Source organism: Cervus canadensis, chromosome 4, assembly GCF_019320065.1.
Source record: "Cervus canadensis isolate Bull #8, Minnesota chromosome 4, ASM1932006v1, whole genome shotgun sequence".
Lineage (NCBI taxonomy): Eukaryota > Metazoa > Chordata > Mammalia > Artiodactyla > Cervidae > Cervus > Cervus canadensis.
The window spans coordinates 38,598,761-38,614,816 of NC_057389.1; the positions used below are offsets into that span (position 1 = coordinate 38,598,761).

General features: G+C 41.0%; 2 protein-coding genes across 5 annotated transcripts in view; both read left to right on the forward strand.

The window, feature by feature from the left end:
- RNF145 (ring finger protein 145) overlaps positions 1–7,925 on the forward strand; it is a 61,104-nt gene extending 53,179 nt beyond the window's left edge. For all 4 annotated transcript variants that reach the window (XM_043464834.1, XM_043464835.1, XM_043464832.1 and 1 more), the window contains 3 exons: positions 2,539–2,686; positions 3,532–3,888; positions 6,320–7,925. In XM_043464834.1, the coding sequence (XP_043320769.1) occupies positions 2,539–2,686; positions 3,532–3,888; positions 6,320–6,703 (889 nt within the window). In that variant the 3' untranslated portion in view covers positions 6,704–7,925. The remainder of the gene's footprint in view (positions 1–2,538; positions 2,687–3,531; positions 3,889–6,319) is intronic.
- Positions 7,926–15,473: 7,548 nt separating this feature from the next.
- On the forward strand, positions 15,474–15,786 carry LOC122439623 (40S ribosomal protein S29-like). The gene has a single exon (XM_043464837.1). The coding sequence runs from the start codon at positions 15,504–15,506 to the stop codon at positions 15,672–15,674; it is 171 nt and encodes a 56-aa protein (XP_043320772.1). The 5' UTR covers positions 15,474–15,503; the 3' UTR covers positions 15,675–15,786.
- The last annotated feature ends 270 nt before the right edge of the window (positions 15,787–16,056 follow it).

Here is a 16,056-nt window from a genome sequence, read left to right on the forward strand (position 1 = left end):
GAAAAGCTGTGAAACACTTTCCAAAGGACCTAGCTTTAATTTTTACCACAATGATAATTTACTTTCTTCTAATTAGAATTGCTGATTGTGGACAGTCACACACACTACAGCATTTACCTTTGTGTGGTTTCTTTTCCTCCCCCGCCCAATGTTATAATAAAGGTAGGGAGGATGATTTATGCTACTTCTCTGTCTCCCTTGCATTAGTTCGAATGGATTTGAGAACATATCACAGAAAGTGAAAGTGAAGTCGCTCAGTCGTGTCCGACTCCTTGCGGCCCTGTGGACTATAGCCTATCAGGCTCCTCCGTCCATGGGATTCTCCAGGCAAGAATACTAGAGTGGGTTGCCATTTCCTTCTCCAGGGGATCTTCCCGACCCAGGGATCGAACCTGGGTCTCCCGCATTGCAGGCAGACGCTTTAACCTCTGAGCCACCAGGGAAGCCCATATCACAGATGCTGATATTTAAGTAAAACAGCATAATTTTGTTGTAGCCATGAACTTTAAATGATTTTGGTTGAAATTCACATTTTCTTATAATGTTTTTAAATAATCTGGGTTTGTTTTATAGGAAATCATTAAATGGTTTAAGTCTCAGTGTTCAGTTTACATAGATTATAATTGAGTTTTGTTTTTAAGAGAGGGGACAGCTGTCTGGGGCTCATGCTGATTTCTAGATTTGTGATCCTGATGTTACACAATTACTCCAACTTTGGCTTTTATTTGCCCAGTAAATGGAATTACCTAGCATCTTTTTAAATCCCTTGTTGGAGTAATAAGTCATTCCATCATCAGATGGCTTATAAATTGAATATATTGGGTTGGCCAGAACGTTTATGTTCAGATTTTTCCGTAATGGCATGGAAAAACGGCTGAACTTTTTGGCCAACCCAATATAAAGCAAGCAATAAATTTGTAGGAGGTGAAAATCATACCTTTCTTTTCTTTTTTTTTTGCATAAATAGAGTTTTTCAAAGTTCTGCTTAAGGCAATTGTTGTGGGAGGGTTGTGTCATTTTTCTTTTAGAAATTGATACACAATCTGTATTAAATTTGGAATATATTTAAGGAATTATCTATTAGAATATTACAGTGTATGAAGATGTAAACAAAAGAAAAGATTATGTTCCTTTTTTTGTGGTAACCAGGGGGGCTCCTGCTGTGTATTCCACTATTGATAGTAAGGAGGGTTCAAATGGAACCAAAAGCTGGAATCTAAGGAATCTCTTGATATGTTGTGTGTGTTAAAAGCATAACATTATATGTGTAACTATTCTTGCGTGTAATAGTTATGGTTAGCTTTATGTCCTGCTTACATCATAGTGCTTTGCACTTGAGTGGATAGATGGGTGGTAAGAAAAGTTAGTAATAGATGGAAAGTAATTTGAAAAATTTCAAGCAGAAATAATTTTCAAGTTTTATCTGGCACTTACTTCAAACATGCCTTTATGCTCAGGAGCTGGAGTTATCATATTTTTCAAGCAGTTTAAATTTGGACAGTAAGACTTTTTTTTAATGTGTGTACATATATAAAAATATGTTTACTTAAATAATATAAAATAAAAATATAAAGGTATTTAGATGTATATGATATATAATATATAAAATATGTATTATATATAAATATATTTGGAAAGAAACAGTGCTTCAGTTCATTGTATGATTGTTTGGTACAGGTGTTAAGAATTCTTAGAGGGTAGGTAATTCCTGGGGAAAAATTACATTACTTGTATAAATACATTTGTTTAGCTTGAACTAGTTGAAAGGGTTTAGAAAACAAGACGGAATGGAGACATTTCTGGTGGGATGTTTAAGACTGCTTGTGTTTTTCTGGGAAGACAGTTAGCCATCATTGCTTATAGTAAAGGACAGATGTTGATGAGTTTGAGCCAAAAAATTGGGAGTGGAGGCCCTCAGATGCAAGGCTAGGAAGTTTAGAGACAGTATTGACAGTATTATGCTAGTTGAGCTTTAGGATGATTAATGTTTTCAGGAATAGGGGCCGGAAGGGAGGATGATCCGCTAGTAGGTCTTAGATTTCCATGGTTCCTAGTTTTTCCTCATCCTCCGCACACATGAGGGGTAATATGCCTGCTCATTGAGGGCCATTCCTTTCAGTAACACTGCACTTACGGTCACACAGATGGCCGCAGAGATTTTCATCAAGGGTGTTGCAGGTGAGGAGAGAATGTCATGACTTAACAAAGCAAATTACTGTCAAACTTGTTAAGGTTTAGTGCTGTGAAAGCCTGACGTTGCTAGGAGTGAGAATGAGACTGGAAGCAAACTATTGAGGGGGAAAAAAAAGAATTGGTAATACTTGGCAATTGACTGAGTGCCCCAGGTTAAGGGAAAAGAAATCAGTCACGTCCTTTGAAGTACGACGCCTTGGACATGACTTGCCCTGAAATCTAGCCCTGTGGCTGGCATGGAGAAAGCTGTGTGGTAAAATGTTGTGAAAGTGAAGCATGGCACAAGACCTGTGGGTTGTCCTGCCAGGTGACAGACACGTTAAAAGAATACTTTTCTTTCCTTAGGAGTTTATGGAAACACTTCCGTGCGGTGAGCCTTTGTTTATTTTTACTGGTATTCCCTGCTTATATGGCTTACATGATTTGCCAGTTTTTCCACATGGATTTTTGGCTTCTTATCATTATTTCTAGCAGCATTCTCACCTCTCTTCAGGTAAGTCCATGATTAATGAACTTTGTATAATAAGTAACTTTCTTATTTTTCCCTCTGGAAAAGGAATTACATACTTTTTCAAGATTAACAATTATAAGTGGCCTTTTTAGGTGATTCCTTCCCATGCTCTTTACTGGACGTTATTGAAGTACTAGGCCAATCTGTGTCACTGTAATGACATAGACATTATGTCACATGACATAATGTCATGAAAACCTTAAATAGATAAGTGACTATAAAATATTAGAAGAATTTAGTGCTTGTTTGGAACACACTTTTAAGTAAATGCCTATTTGAAAATATCCATTATTTCATAATGTGTATAAATGTATGATATCTGTGTATGTGTTACACAGATATGATATACACAGACATGTACTTTACACACACATATACACACAAACTATTACCATGGAATGGATAAGCTTATTGTAACTTACAGGTGAAACTTGATTGCCTAATCAGTAACAAAGAAGAATGTAGCACTGATGATACAGATTTATTCATTGTTCCTTGTAGAAGTAAAGGTTCTTTAAAAGTTGAGGAACAGGCGTGAATAACAGAATTAGGAAAATTCAGATAGAATTTTGAGGGCTTGGGGAGCAGGGGAAAGGATAAGTCAGAGAAGACTGATTTAATTAGAATCATCTTTAGGAAAGTTAACTCAGGGTCCTTTTCAGTATCAAAGATCTGCATTACTGAGATCACCCACATTTTAATTACACCACTGTCTCCTCTGCACATTAAATCTTAACATCCTAAAGGTATTACTAATATGTTATTGTTTAAAGTCTGTGAAAAACTTTTTGTAGTGATTATATATGCATACCTTTTTTGTTTTTCAGGTTCTGGGAACACTTTTTATTTATGTCTTATTTATGGTCGAGGAATTCAGAAAAGAGCCAGTAGAAAACATGGACGATGTCATCTACTATGTGAATGGCACTTACCGCCTGCTGGAGTTTCTCGTGGCCCTGTGTGTGGTGGCCTATGGCGTCTCAGAGACCATCTTTGGAGAATGGACAGTGATGGGCTCAATGATCATCTTCATCCATTCCTACTATAATGTGTGGCTTCGGGCCCAGCTGGGGTGGAAGAGCTTCCTGCTCCGCAGGGACGCTGTGAATAAGATTAAATCATTACCCATTGCTACGAAGGAGCAGCTGGAGAAGCACAACGATATTTGTGCCATCTGTTATCAGGTAACTCTTGCAGTAAGAAGCCATTTGGGTGGGCCACACCATGTACCCTGTGGGACTTTAACCACATTATCCAAATTCAAGTTAAATTTCCTGGGTGAAAAATAGTGGGCCTCAGAAATTATTAAAGACCTGATAAAATATTTCCAGTTTATTTCTAAAGTAAGTTTTAAATTTAGTCCCTCAAGTTCTAATGTACTGTTATTTTCAACATTATTGCTCACCCATAAATAAAGGAAAAACAGGTCAGGTGTATTTTATATTTACTCCTGAATATATATATAAATATATATAGTATCTACACACTCACACATACATATGTACTATCAAATATATACTATCAGTCAGGAGTCAGCAACTTCTGAAAAGTGGTGTGCCAAGATTCTGACTCTTTCCCTTCTGGTATTTCCAGGGTGGGGAATAAATGTTCATTCATACAGTTAGTGTAGGTGGAGAGGGTAGTGCTTCTCTGTAGTTGAGGGGTGTCTGAGATGAGTGCAGGCTCTGTGTGGAAGCACAGAGGGGGCAGGAGATACAGTAGCGGCAGCCAGTCGGTGTACATTACAGGTGGCCTCCCTGACATCTTTGGCACAAGAAGCCTCCGTAGAGGATGGACTGTCTTCTAGAATTGAAAGATAGTATTTAAATCAGCTTGGAGACAACCACAATAACATACAGCAGGCCTAGACTTGAGTCGGCAGTCACCTGTGCAGGGGGGTGACGGCAGCTTCTCAAGTTAAACTGTGTGTAGGAGATACGGGCAGAAACCCTGGGTGACAGCACAAGCTGTTCCTTTGTAGTCACTCTTAAAAAGGAGTGTAGGCTGATGGAAGGAAACCATAGATAGTATCAGGGGCTTCCCTCATGGCTCGGATGGTGAATAATCCACCTGCAATGCAAGGGACCTAGGCTTGATCCCTAGGTTGAGAAGATCCCCCGGAGAAGGGAATGGCAGCCCACTCCAGTATTCTTGCCTGGAGAATCCCATGGACAGAGGAGCCTGCTGGGCTACAGTAAATGGGGTCGCAAAGAGCTGGACACGATTGAGCGACTAACAGTGTCAGTGAGTATACAGGGGAGGGACTTGCTCCAAGCTGCTTTATAGTGTAGATGTTATGTGCTTGTGTGTTAAGACTGTCAGGAAGAGGAATTTTTCCCAGTTGTCACTTTTTGATTGTTACTAGAGCATACTTGGGGTACTAGCAGAATATTTTCCAGGTTGGTTTTGCATTTGAGGGGATTGAGGAGCAGTGTAGATTCCCCCCCACCAGATTAAGTGGCCATTGTCTTCGTTCTGGCTCCTTTGTGCTCGGTAGCCTTGTAGGATGTAGGACGAAGCACGGCAGAGACAGATTTGGGGCACACCGGCTTCAGCAGCTGATGTCTAAATATACCGTCTCTGGGACTCGAGAGTCCTCTTTTTGTGTTTCCCGTTGTCACATCACTTTTTTTGAGGTGCCTGGACTACCTGCTGACACCACACAGAAAACGAAAGTTGAATCGCTTACCTTCCCAGCTGGCTGCTCTTCCTTGGATGGCTTTCTGCTTAAAAGTCCACTCCCAGGTGTTACTGGTCCTTGGCAAGGAATTTCTGCGATAGCCACAACTCCATGTTTTGGGACTTGAGACAAAATTAATGGTCAATTCACCAAATGTGTGTCATTATAATTTAAACTTCATATCCTCAGCCTTCCCTCCTCAGATATATCTTATACAGAGACTATTAGTGCAAAGTATACCACTGCTTATTCCAGTGGTTATTGAACTTAAATGTGCATTAAAGTCCCACAGGTGGCCTGCTGTACCTGTGGATTTGTGAATGCCATCTTCAGATAGCCAGATCAGAAGGTCTGTGATGGCCCCAGAATGTGCATGGTTAAGCACTCCGGTGGTTCTGATGCATGCCGAGAAACACTGGCTTGTATTGTGAAAACTGGGATGTACATCGTCCCTGACGAAGTTGCCACTTCCTTGCCAATACCCTGACTGATTCTGTCTCCTTGCCAATAATCTCATCATGGAATTATCTTTTGAGCTGTGTAGAAGCGAAAAATGGAGAAAGTTCCATGTTCATCAGATTTCCCGAAGTTCTAATTATACTCATGGAGACCCAGTAATCATACTGCTACAGTTTTATACCTTGGTGTTCACACAAAGACAGAACCCAGTTACATAGGTCGTTTCTTCCTCATGTTTGGTTTTTACTTCCTTTAGAAATTGCTTAGCCAGTGGTTCTTGTATTGTTTGTATAAAGGGGTCTCTGATGGCAAGAGGTTTATTATAAACATACACAGTGAGCTTTATTGTAAGATCTGTGTTACAGATTTTCTATGGAGAATTTGTAGGAAAGAAAAGTTGGAACTAGAACGCATGTGTAGCGGCAAAGATTTTAGACAATAGACGTTCATGAGGTATCTCTTCCCTTGCCTTTTAGGACATGAAATCTGCCGTGATCACACCGTGCAGTCACTTCTTCCACGCAGGCTGCCTCAAAAAGTGGCTGTACGTCCAGGAGACCTGCCCGCTCTGCCACAGCCAGCTCAAGAACGCCTCACAGCTGCCTGGCTTAGGCGCCGAGCCGGCCCCACAGCCTCCCGCTGGAGCCGAGCAGCACGTGCTCCAGGGAGGCACTGAAGCCCCGGGCCAGGAGCAGCCTCGGGGGCCTGGGGCACAAGAAGGTTCTAGAGATAAGGACGAGGGTGTTGCCGGAAAATCAGATAGCCAGGAAGGGACTTGTGAGCCCAAGGAAAATCCTCCTGGTGCAAAAGATGAAGCTCTTCCTGTTGAGGTCCGCCTAGAAGAGAAGCAGCAGGAGTAGCACTTCCCTCTCCGGAGATGAAGTTAACTCACAGTAGAGTTCGTGCTCAGATTTGAAGAGCGAATGTATGAGGTGATTAGGCAGGAAACTTGACATTCCAAGGATCTAATCCAGGAAGTGCTCTCAGTGGAGACCACCTGCTTTCATCCCCTTGACACTGGGGGAGAAAGTTTGCAGTGTATGCTAATCAAAATGTATATATCCTATGCTGGTGTTTGGTAGAGGTTTGCCAAGAAGATTCAACCTCAGGAACTTCAGAAACAGCCCCTGATTTGTAAGGGATAAATGAGATTTGAGCATCTGAAAGGGGCTGAAGGAAGGAGGATGACAAGCATGAGGACGGCACAGGAGGCAGCAGGCAGAGGTGGAACTGATCCTTCACTCTACGGAACAGGACCGTTCTTGTTACAGAGTATGAGTGGTGACCAGCCCTTTTTTCCCGCCCCCTTTCCCCTCAGTTAATTGGAACTCAGTCAGGTGATTATCTGTACAGCACTGAAATGAAATCAAAGATGTAAAAGCATTGATTGTATTCAAAGATTGAAGCACGCTCATACTTCGTATGTGCTTTGGGGGAGGGGGTGGGAGGGCACGTGGGCCTTGCGGGTGCATTCATGTAATCCGAGACTCTTGAACTTTATGATGGAGTCTTCAATATTTTGATGTATATGAAACTTTTGTTAATACACTGTATACTGTGTTGGCTGTGTGAAGTAAACTAAAACTCTAATGAACACTTTGGAGTCCACGTTAATGTAGGAGACCAAAGTGGGAAGGGCTTTAGGGCACTGAGAAAGGCCCTGAGTGTACTTTCCAATCCTGTGTAATGTTTAATTCTTGGCAACTGAATCAAAGCAGTGTTAAATTATGGCAATATTTGCACTTTGGGAATGAGTACATAACGTATGATCACACTCTGCAAATGCCACTTTTAAATCTGTTAATAGACTTTGCACCTTTTCTTTGACAAGGATGTGTCATATTTAAATTTTTACATTCATCATGGCTACAGGTAGAACTAGGGAGGGGGGAATGTAATTTTTTATGGGAATTTTGATATGAAAAGAAACTAGTCATTTATTTATACAATAGGCTTGGCTCAAAAAGTGTTTTTCAACTTGGTATTCCTAATGTGGGATGTGACTTTATTTTATTTTTAGTAGCAGATTTGGATGTAGACTGACATAGCTGAATGTCTTAATAAATTTAAATTTGAAGATAACAGTGTTTTATTCCTGTGGTGATTTTTGTTGTAAAGTGTCTTGCTGAAATTCTTTTCTTAGGAGGTTTTGCTTATCCAACTGGGCTTCTGATATCTTGATCCCTGTCAGAAAATGCCCGGCAGATGGCAAAACTTTTTGACTGAAAAGGATCAGTTCTTTGCAATCTTCTACACTGCTGGCTGGATGAGTTACAAGCAGGAATCAAGACAGGCGGGAGAAACATCAACAACCTCAGATATGCGGATGATACCATTCTCATGGCAGGAAGTGAAGAGGAACTAAAGAGCCTCTTGATGAGAGTGAAGGAGTAGAGTGAAAGAGCTGGCTTGAGACTAAATATCTCAAACTGTGGTGCTGGAGAAGACTCCTGAAGTCCTTGGACAGCAAGGAGATCAAACAAATCAATCTTCAGTTCAGTTGCTCAGTTGTGTCCGACTCTGTGACTCCATGGATTGCAGCACGCCAGGCTTCCCTGTCCATCACCAACTCCTGGAGCTTGCTCAAACTCATGTCCATCGAGTCGGTGATGCTATCCAACCATCTCATCCTCTGTCACCCGCTTCTCCTCCTGCCTTCAATCTTTCCCAGCATCAGGGTCTTATCCAATGAGTCAGTTCTTCGCATCAGGTGGCCAAAGTATTGGAGCTTCAGCATCAGTCCTTCCAATGAATATTCAGGACTGATTTCCTTTAGGATGGACTGGTTGGATCTCCTTGCAGTCCAAGGGCCTCTCAAGAGTCTTCTCTAACACCACAGTTCAAAAGCATCCATTCTTCGGTGCTCAGCTATAGTCCAATTCTCACATCCATACATGACTACTGGAAAAACCACAGCTTTGACTAGACAGACCTTTGTTGGCAAAGTAATGTCTGCTTTTTAAAATGCTGTCTAGGTTGGTCATAGCTTTTCTTCCAAGGAGCAAGTGTCTTTTCATGGCTGCAGTCACCAGCTGCAGTGATTTTGGAGCCCCCCCAAAATAAAATCTCCCAAATCAATCTTAAGGGAGATCAACCCTGAATATTCACTGGAAGGACTGACGATGAAGCTCTAGTATTTTGGTCATCTGATTCGAACAGACGACTCATTGGAAAAGTCCCTGATGCTGGGAAAGATTGAGGGCAGGAGAAGAGGGCGTCAGAGGATGAGATGGCTGGATGGGCATCATCGACGCAATGAACATGAACTTGGGCAAACTCTAGGAGATGGTGAGGGACAGGGAGGCCTGGCATGTTGCAGTTCATGGGGTTGCAAAGAGACAAGACTGGGCAACTGAACACCACCACCACCACCAGTGGTAGCAAATCTAGCTCTGCATCAGAAATAACTAGGAAGCTTTTTTTTTAAAAAATCTGTGGAGCTTTTAAAAACATTCTAAACCCTACTTCCCAGGTGGCACTAGTGGTAAAGAAGCTGCCTGTCAGTGTAGGAGATGCCAGAGACAAGGGTTTGATCCCTGGGTTGGGAATATTCCCTGGAAGAGGACATGATAACCCACTCCAGTATTCTTGCCTGGGGAACCCAATGGACAGAGGAGTCTGGTGGGCTACGGTCCATAGAGTCGCAGTCAGACATGACTGAAGTGACTTAGCATGCATCCATAAACTCCACTTCAGGCTTACTGAGTCAACAACCTTTGGGGTACCCGAGAACATGCATTTCATAGCTTCCTTTGTAATTCTATCCAACTAGCCCAACACCAGCATGGTTTTACATTTAGAAAGGAAGTGGCTAGACCAGAAGGAATTTCTCTCCAGGTGTAGCTGGAAGTTTCTCACTGTCCTGGCAATCCTGGTGAGGCAGAAAACAGAGCAGATGGCTCCCTCTGGTGGTGTAGTGAGGCTGTTGAACGTAGAGGTGATCTCGAATTTAAACCGATTTAAACAGATTCAAATCGGTTTAAACCGATTTAAATCGAATTAAACCGGTTCAGACGTTAAGCTTCCTGGTGCCTTGTTTGAAGGAATAAGACTGCATATGAAACTAAAATTATTTATGGCCCAGTGAACGGCAATCCTTTGGCATCAAAGGATGCTCTCATGTAGACATAAAGTTCTCAGATGTCTTCATGAAAATGGGGACTTCTTTGTCATCAGTTTCACAATACAATACACTTTTTAACCTCCTAAGAGCACAGAGACCCCAGCTCTACTTACCAAGTCACATGAGCCACTCAGTTCAGCAGCCTGGTGGACAAATAACACAAATAACAATACCAACAAATAATAACAACAAATATCAGCGCGTATCCTTTGGTTTCAGTTAGGAGAGCAAGACTATGTTGCAGTAACCCCTCAAGACATCAGTGCTTCAGAACAAAGGTTTAGGACAAACACCGCAGAAGTGTGTGGTAGCGCAGAGGTGAGGCTGCCGTGTCTGCACAAGCGCTCGGGTATCTAGGCTGAAGGAACCATCACTGTTGCGAACCTGCCTGATGGTGACGGCAAAGCAGAAGGCTCTGGAAGGCTGTCCGTGCTCCTCCCGGCAGTGGACCCAGGTCTTTTCTGCTTACCACCCCATGGCCACGGCTGTGGTCCCATCCACACAAGAGACTGTGGAAGTTCAATCTTCCTCCTGGGCCTGGAAAGAGAAGGCATCAGTTGTGCCGATGACTGCCACACCTTGGTTGAAGCAACACTTACTTTCTTATTTACACATTATGTAAACTTTGGGAATACACCTGTGAATGGTTCAAAGTATACCCATTGAGAACCTCTCTGACTTAATTTGTTCCTTGTTCTAATATGCTGGGACAGTGGCACTGTGTGATGCCATCCGTATTTCAAATTTCTATTTTCCAGTCATTTTTAAAAATGTGTCTTCAGCACACAGCCCGACATTTGACTTAGGAAGAAGATATATAGTTTAACCACCTAGATTATACTACTGAGGAGAAAACCAGAAAATTAGATTCAATTTCCCTTCTATGATCCTTGATCAAATTAAGTGAGAAAATGGATCTTGTCTGCTTGATTGCCATTGTTTTTTAGACAATGCATATGTCTTTCCACTCATCTGTTTTCTCTTAATAATGTTATCACCATATGAACTTTGACATCAAAAAATTAGTACTACACAACTGAAACTGTCATTGCTAGTTAGCAACATATATTTCCACTTTGTATTGCTTTTTGCTTTCTTCGTGTACAACTGTTGTCCTAATGATCTAAATCATGCTATTTGCACAGTGCGTCTCTAGAGGCCTGGTTTTCCAACTGAACATGAGGGTCCCTGAAATCACTCATTAAGTCTTCTGTGTTTTCTCTTAAGAACATGCCCTGTTTTCATGAGCCTTTTACGTTGGAAACACTGCTTTCCCAGAAGGTTTTGACATATGTCAAATTGTGAATAGAAATGGTTAATGGAGAAGGAAAAAATTTTCAGTTTCCAGGTTTATTTGGGAGAGCTTTTTTCTTTGCCTTTGGTAAAGGGACAAGAACCTTACAGAGATTTAAGTGTTACTACAGAGATTTAAGTATTACTAAATCATGGGCCGTTCTAGGGAGGTGGGGGGAGATGTTAAAGAAAAAGTTTTACATTCTAGTTGCTTCTTCTCTGGCTTTCATAAAAATAGAATTTTTCCAGTTTTAGAATCCTGCCAAGTTGAAAACAGGAATTAATTATAAGATTTTGATTTTTTTTTAAATGCTGCATGATTAAAAAAAAACCTGTTTCCTCATTTTTTCAACACTATTTGGAAAGTAAAGAATTTAAAAAGAACAAAAATCACCCATAATCTCACTTTTGGAATTAGTCTCTTCAAAGTTGCCTTTACATTCAGTGATAGCAAAACTAGGGGCATTGACAAACACTGCCTACCCAAGAGTCTCTTTCACTTCTCTTTTTGAAGTCCACTGCCTATCATTCAAGTTTCTGAAATTGAAATACATTCCAAACAATTTTGTAATTTATCAGTTAAGGCACACCTGTTTCTCCCACCTCTGAAGTAGAGAATACCCCCTTTAAAAATAGGCTTGTATTTGTAGGTAGTACTTACTTAGAAAATAATAAAAAATACTAAGAGCAGTTTATAGAACTAGTGACTGTGGCCACTCAGAGAACTTCTTTCTTTCCTTCAGTGGACTGGGGATTTGACTGCAGTACGGTTGAGAGTAAAAAAAAGGTAGGATGTTTCCAGTGAAGACAACAGCCCTGCACTGCAGTTAACCACACTCCTGGTGTCCTGTTTCTCTTCCCTGTTCTTACTGACACTAAACTTGGTGTTCCTCTCCTAATCTATTTTTTATAAATGTTGGCTCATTGACCCTTAATTTTTATTTCTAAATAGATATAATCAACTCCTTGCATTGCTATTGTGTTATACATTCTAAGGTAAGAGAATGGCCTCTGACTTGCAGGAAATAATCAACTCCTTGAATGTAGATGAAATTCTGAGTCAGTTCTAGATGGAATATTCTACTATTTTCCAAGTGACAACTTGCCAAACTGAAGTCATCTCTCCAGTTGGCATTAAACCTACTAATTTCCTTTGATGATCCTTTATCTACCCTCCTGAATTCAGGGAAGTAGGCAGCAGAAGTGAGGAGAGGAGCCTAGAGTAAAGACAGACGCTCTGGGCTTTAATTTTTACTCCATTTCAAGCTGTGTGATCATTGGCCAGTCTTTGTTTTTTTTTCTGGTTTTCAACCTCATCTGAAAGAATCATCATTCTGCTCTTAAAATTTTGCCCATCTGTATTTTTAATCTTTACCACTGATGGAGTGGTGAGCTTCATGTATTTTTTTTTTTTAATGTGATGTGCCAAATATTAAACTTTAAAGTTTGGTTGACCACTGTATTCTCAGTGCCTGGCACAGGGCTAGAGCCTCGCCACACCTACTGAGTCAACAAAGGAACTTAGTATGCAGCACCTGTATAAGCCCTGTAGCTAAAAAATGGCAGAGAATTCTGCTCTAGAGGCAGAGAGCATTACATTATGTGTCTGCTAGAAGTAATTTCTGCCAGATAATTTTTGATTAACTGAATTCTAGATCTAGAACTCAGAACTTGTAAGACAGAACTTCAGATATTCAGGTGAAATCTTTGCTGATGAATTTTGCTTTTTCTGTTGTTGTTGGGCCACAATGGTGCATTTTTAGATGATGTTTTAAGAAAGCATTTGAATTATTTGCCAGTCATTTTGATAAGACTATACATACAAACTCAATTTCTAGCTTCTTTTGGAAAATCAGAAGAACTGGCCACCTGGGGTTACACATTCCCACCTGGCGGCAGTTGTCAGAAGTTGAGGTGGGTCGAGTGGGCTTTCTAATCCACCCCAGATACTCTCTCCACCACTACCTGCTCTAGAAAATTAGATTGTAATAATCAAAACCCTCTGTTCACATGAGAGATGCTGTGATGAGTGGGCAAGTTTGGCTTCTTCTTTAAGAAAACCACACAGTGCAAATATTCTGTATTGGTCAAAGAATCGGGATAAATCTGGAGTTCATTTGTGACAGTGTAGAATCTACATTTTCATTTTCCTTTAATTACATTAGTCAATAAGAAAAGTGTTTCACTGGAATGTATTTTGAGCTTGGATCTACACCTGAATTTTGCATTGTTGATACCACCAAATTTTTATAGTGTCTCTCCATTTTTGTCAGGCATTAGAAGCAGGTGGAAAGCTTATGAAAAATGTAAGTGCCTGGGCCCACCCCATATCTTCTGATTGGGCAGGTTTGGGATGGAGTTTGAGTAGTTACCTTTTTACATATTTTACAGATAATTCTGATCCCACTGGAAGATGAGAATTGTTGATCTGGAGCAAATACTCCTGCTCTTTTGGTGAGTGTGTGTGGGAGTGGGGGGTGGGGGAGGGGGTCCCTTGCTTTTGGAACCACTGCTTTTACAGAAGAAGATTCTTAGAGAAGAAATAGACATGAAGACGTTTGTCTCTGAGGAACACTTGCGGTTAAGGCTCACAGCTATATAACAGCCTATAGGGCTTCTGCAGTGAAGCAATAAAGTCTGGTGGGCAAGTCAGCACAGGTGCACGCGTGAGAGCTAGGCTACCGACCACTTTGGTTGACTAACCACCCAGAAATGTCTGGAACTATTTATATTTAAGGTAAAACATCATCAGTTTCTTTCCCACAAGCATACAGAATTAAAGAACCATAGAATTTTTGGAGGTAAACAAGCCTTCAGAGATTTTGATCATTTGTCCTATTTTATAAGAGAGAAAACCAACCTGTCTAAGCCCACACAGTTGATGGCAAAGCCGGAAATAGTGTTTGGATCTCTTGAATTCCAGTCTGGGACTCTTTCTATTATACCTGCTCACCTCAAAACAATATCCAAATATCCAGATCTGTTATGGTGCATTCATAAGAGTTGTTTCATTACATTTGAAGGTATTATATGTAAACTTTGATGAAAAGATGAAAGAGTGAGAACTTCAGGGGTATGATGAAATTTAAAACAATCATTGTGACATCAAAATTTTGGTGAATTGTTTTAAAAGAGAAAAGAATGAATAAATAAAAGTTGGGGTGCAGGATAAATCTTTTTTAAATTAAGAACTGCTTTTTAAAGATTTTTAACGTTTATTTCTGGCTGCTGTGTGTCTGTGCAGGCTTTCTCTAGTTGCCACAAGCAGGGGTTACTCTCTAGTTGCAGTGTGCAGGCTTCTTGCTGCAGTGGCTTCTCTTGTAGAGTATGGGCTCTAGGGCGTGTGGGCTTAGTAGCTGTAACTCCCAGGATCTAGAGTGCAGCTTCAGTATCTATGGCACATGGGCTTAGCTGCCCAGAGGCATGTGGGACCAGGGATCGACCAGGATTGAACCCATGTCCCCTGTATTGGCAGGCAGATTCTTAACCACTGGACTACCAGGGAAGTCCCAGAATAAATCTTAATACATGGCAAGCCACAGTTCGTCAAGACATGAAAGTTGGAAGCTGCTGGCTATAAAATGTCCTTGTACCAGTTATTTGGAAAATGCTGTCCATGTAGTTAGAACCACAAATCATGCAGACCCTGTGATCACACTGCTTATAAGAACAAATGGGAAATATTTGAGACTGGGAGTCAAGTCTGGGTTTATATTTGAAATAAAACTGCTTCCTTCCCAAGATAAGTATTACATCGCTCAGAGAGACAACACATGAAGGATAGATAGGTGTAAACGTTATAAATTCCTGTCTTCTCTCTAGTTGTTTAATAAATCTTTTCCAAAGCCTTCCCTAAATTACCCTGAAACTCCTCCCTAAATGAAGCACAGTGTTTTATGTTTGTAAAAACCAAATGTTTTGCGCTTCTCAAATATAAGTGAAGGGAAGGAAGCCACTTAACTGAGTTACCTTGTATCATAAGAACATTTAAAACTTTCAATCTGTATCTCATACTACAGCCAGCCTTTACCCGGTAGGCTCTTAGGGGTTTAGGTTTTGTCATTTCTTTCTCATTTAAGAAAAAAAAAAGCAAATAATAGCTCAAAGAGATGATATATAAGAAATGCATTTGTGTCTAGGGTGGGAAGCAACAGCCAAAGGACACTTGGTTATTTGGCAAGAAGATATTTGTATATAAAAAGACAGAAAGCAGCCTTTTACCTCGTTGCAACCGAGAAAGCAACATGGGTCACCAGCAGCTCTACTGGAGCCATCCGAGAAAATTCGGCCAGGGTTCTCGCTCTTGCCGGGTCTGCTCAAACCGGCACGGTCTGATCCGGAAATACGGCCTCAATATGTGCCGCCAGTGTTTCCGCCAGTATGCGAAGGACATCAGCTTCATTAAGTTGGACTAACTGAACTTCCTTAGATGGCTCATCCAGCACATCACCCCTAGGCGGAAATAATACTAGCTCTTTGTATGTAAAATAAAAGTTTTCAAAACTTCAAAAAAAAAAAAAAAAAGACAGAAAGCAGTGTTATTTGGGGATTACCCAGTGGTTCACACAGATGGTAAAGTTAAGAGTCCTTTTACTGAAATATGGAACAGACACTTGCTGGGCCACAAAGTTTGAAAACACAAGGTAACATTTTGCTTTGTTAGATGCACACATTTTACATTATACTCTGAAGACAGAGGTGGGGGGTATTCAGGGGGCTCAGGTGCTGCGTAATGTCTTTAGAATCCAGTGTGGAGGCACAGTTGATAAAACGCCATGGACATCATAGGAGGTGGAC

Coding starts and splice junctions, on each gene's coding strand:
- LOC122439623 (XM_043464837.1), top strand. CDS start 15,504: ATGGGTCACCAGCAGCTCTACTGGAGCCATCCGAGAAAATTCGGCCAG.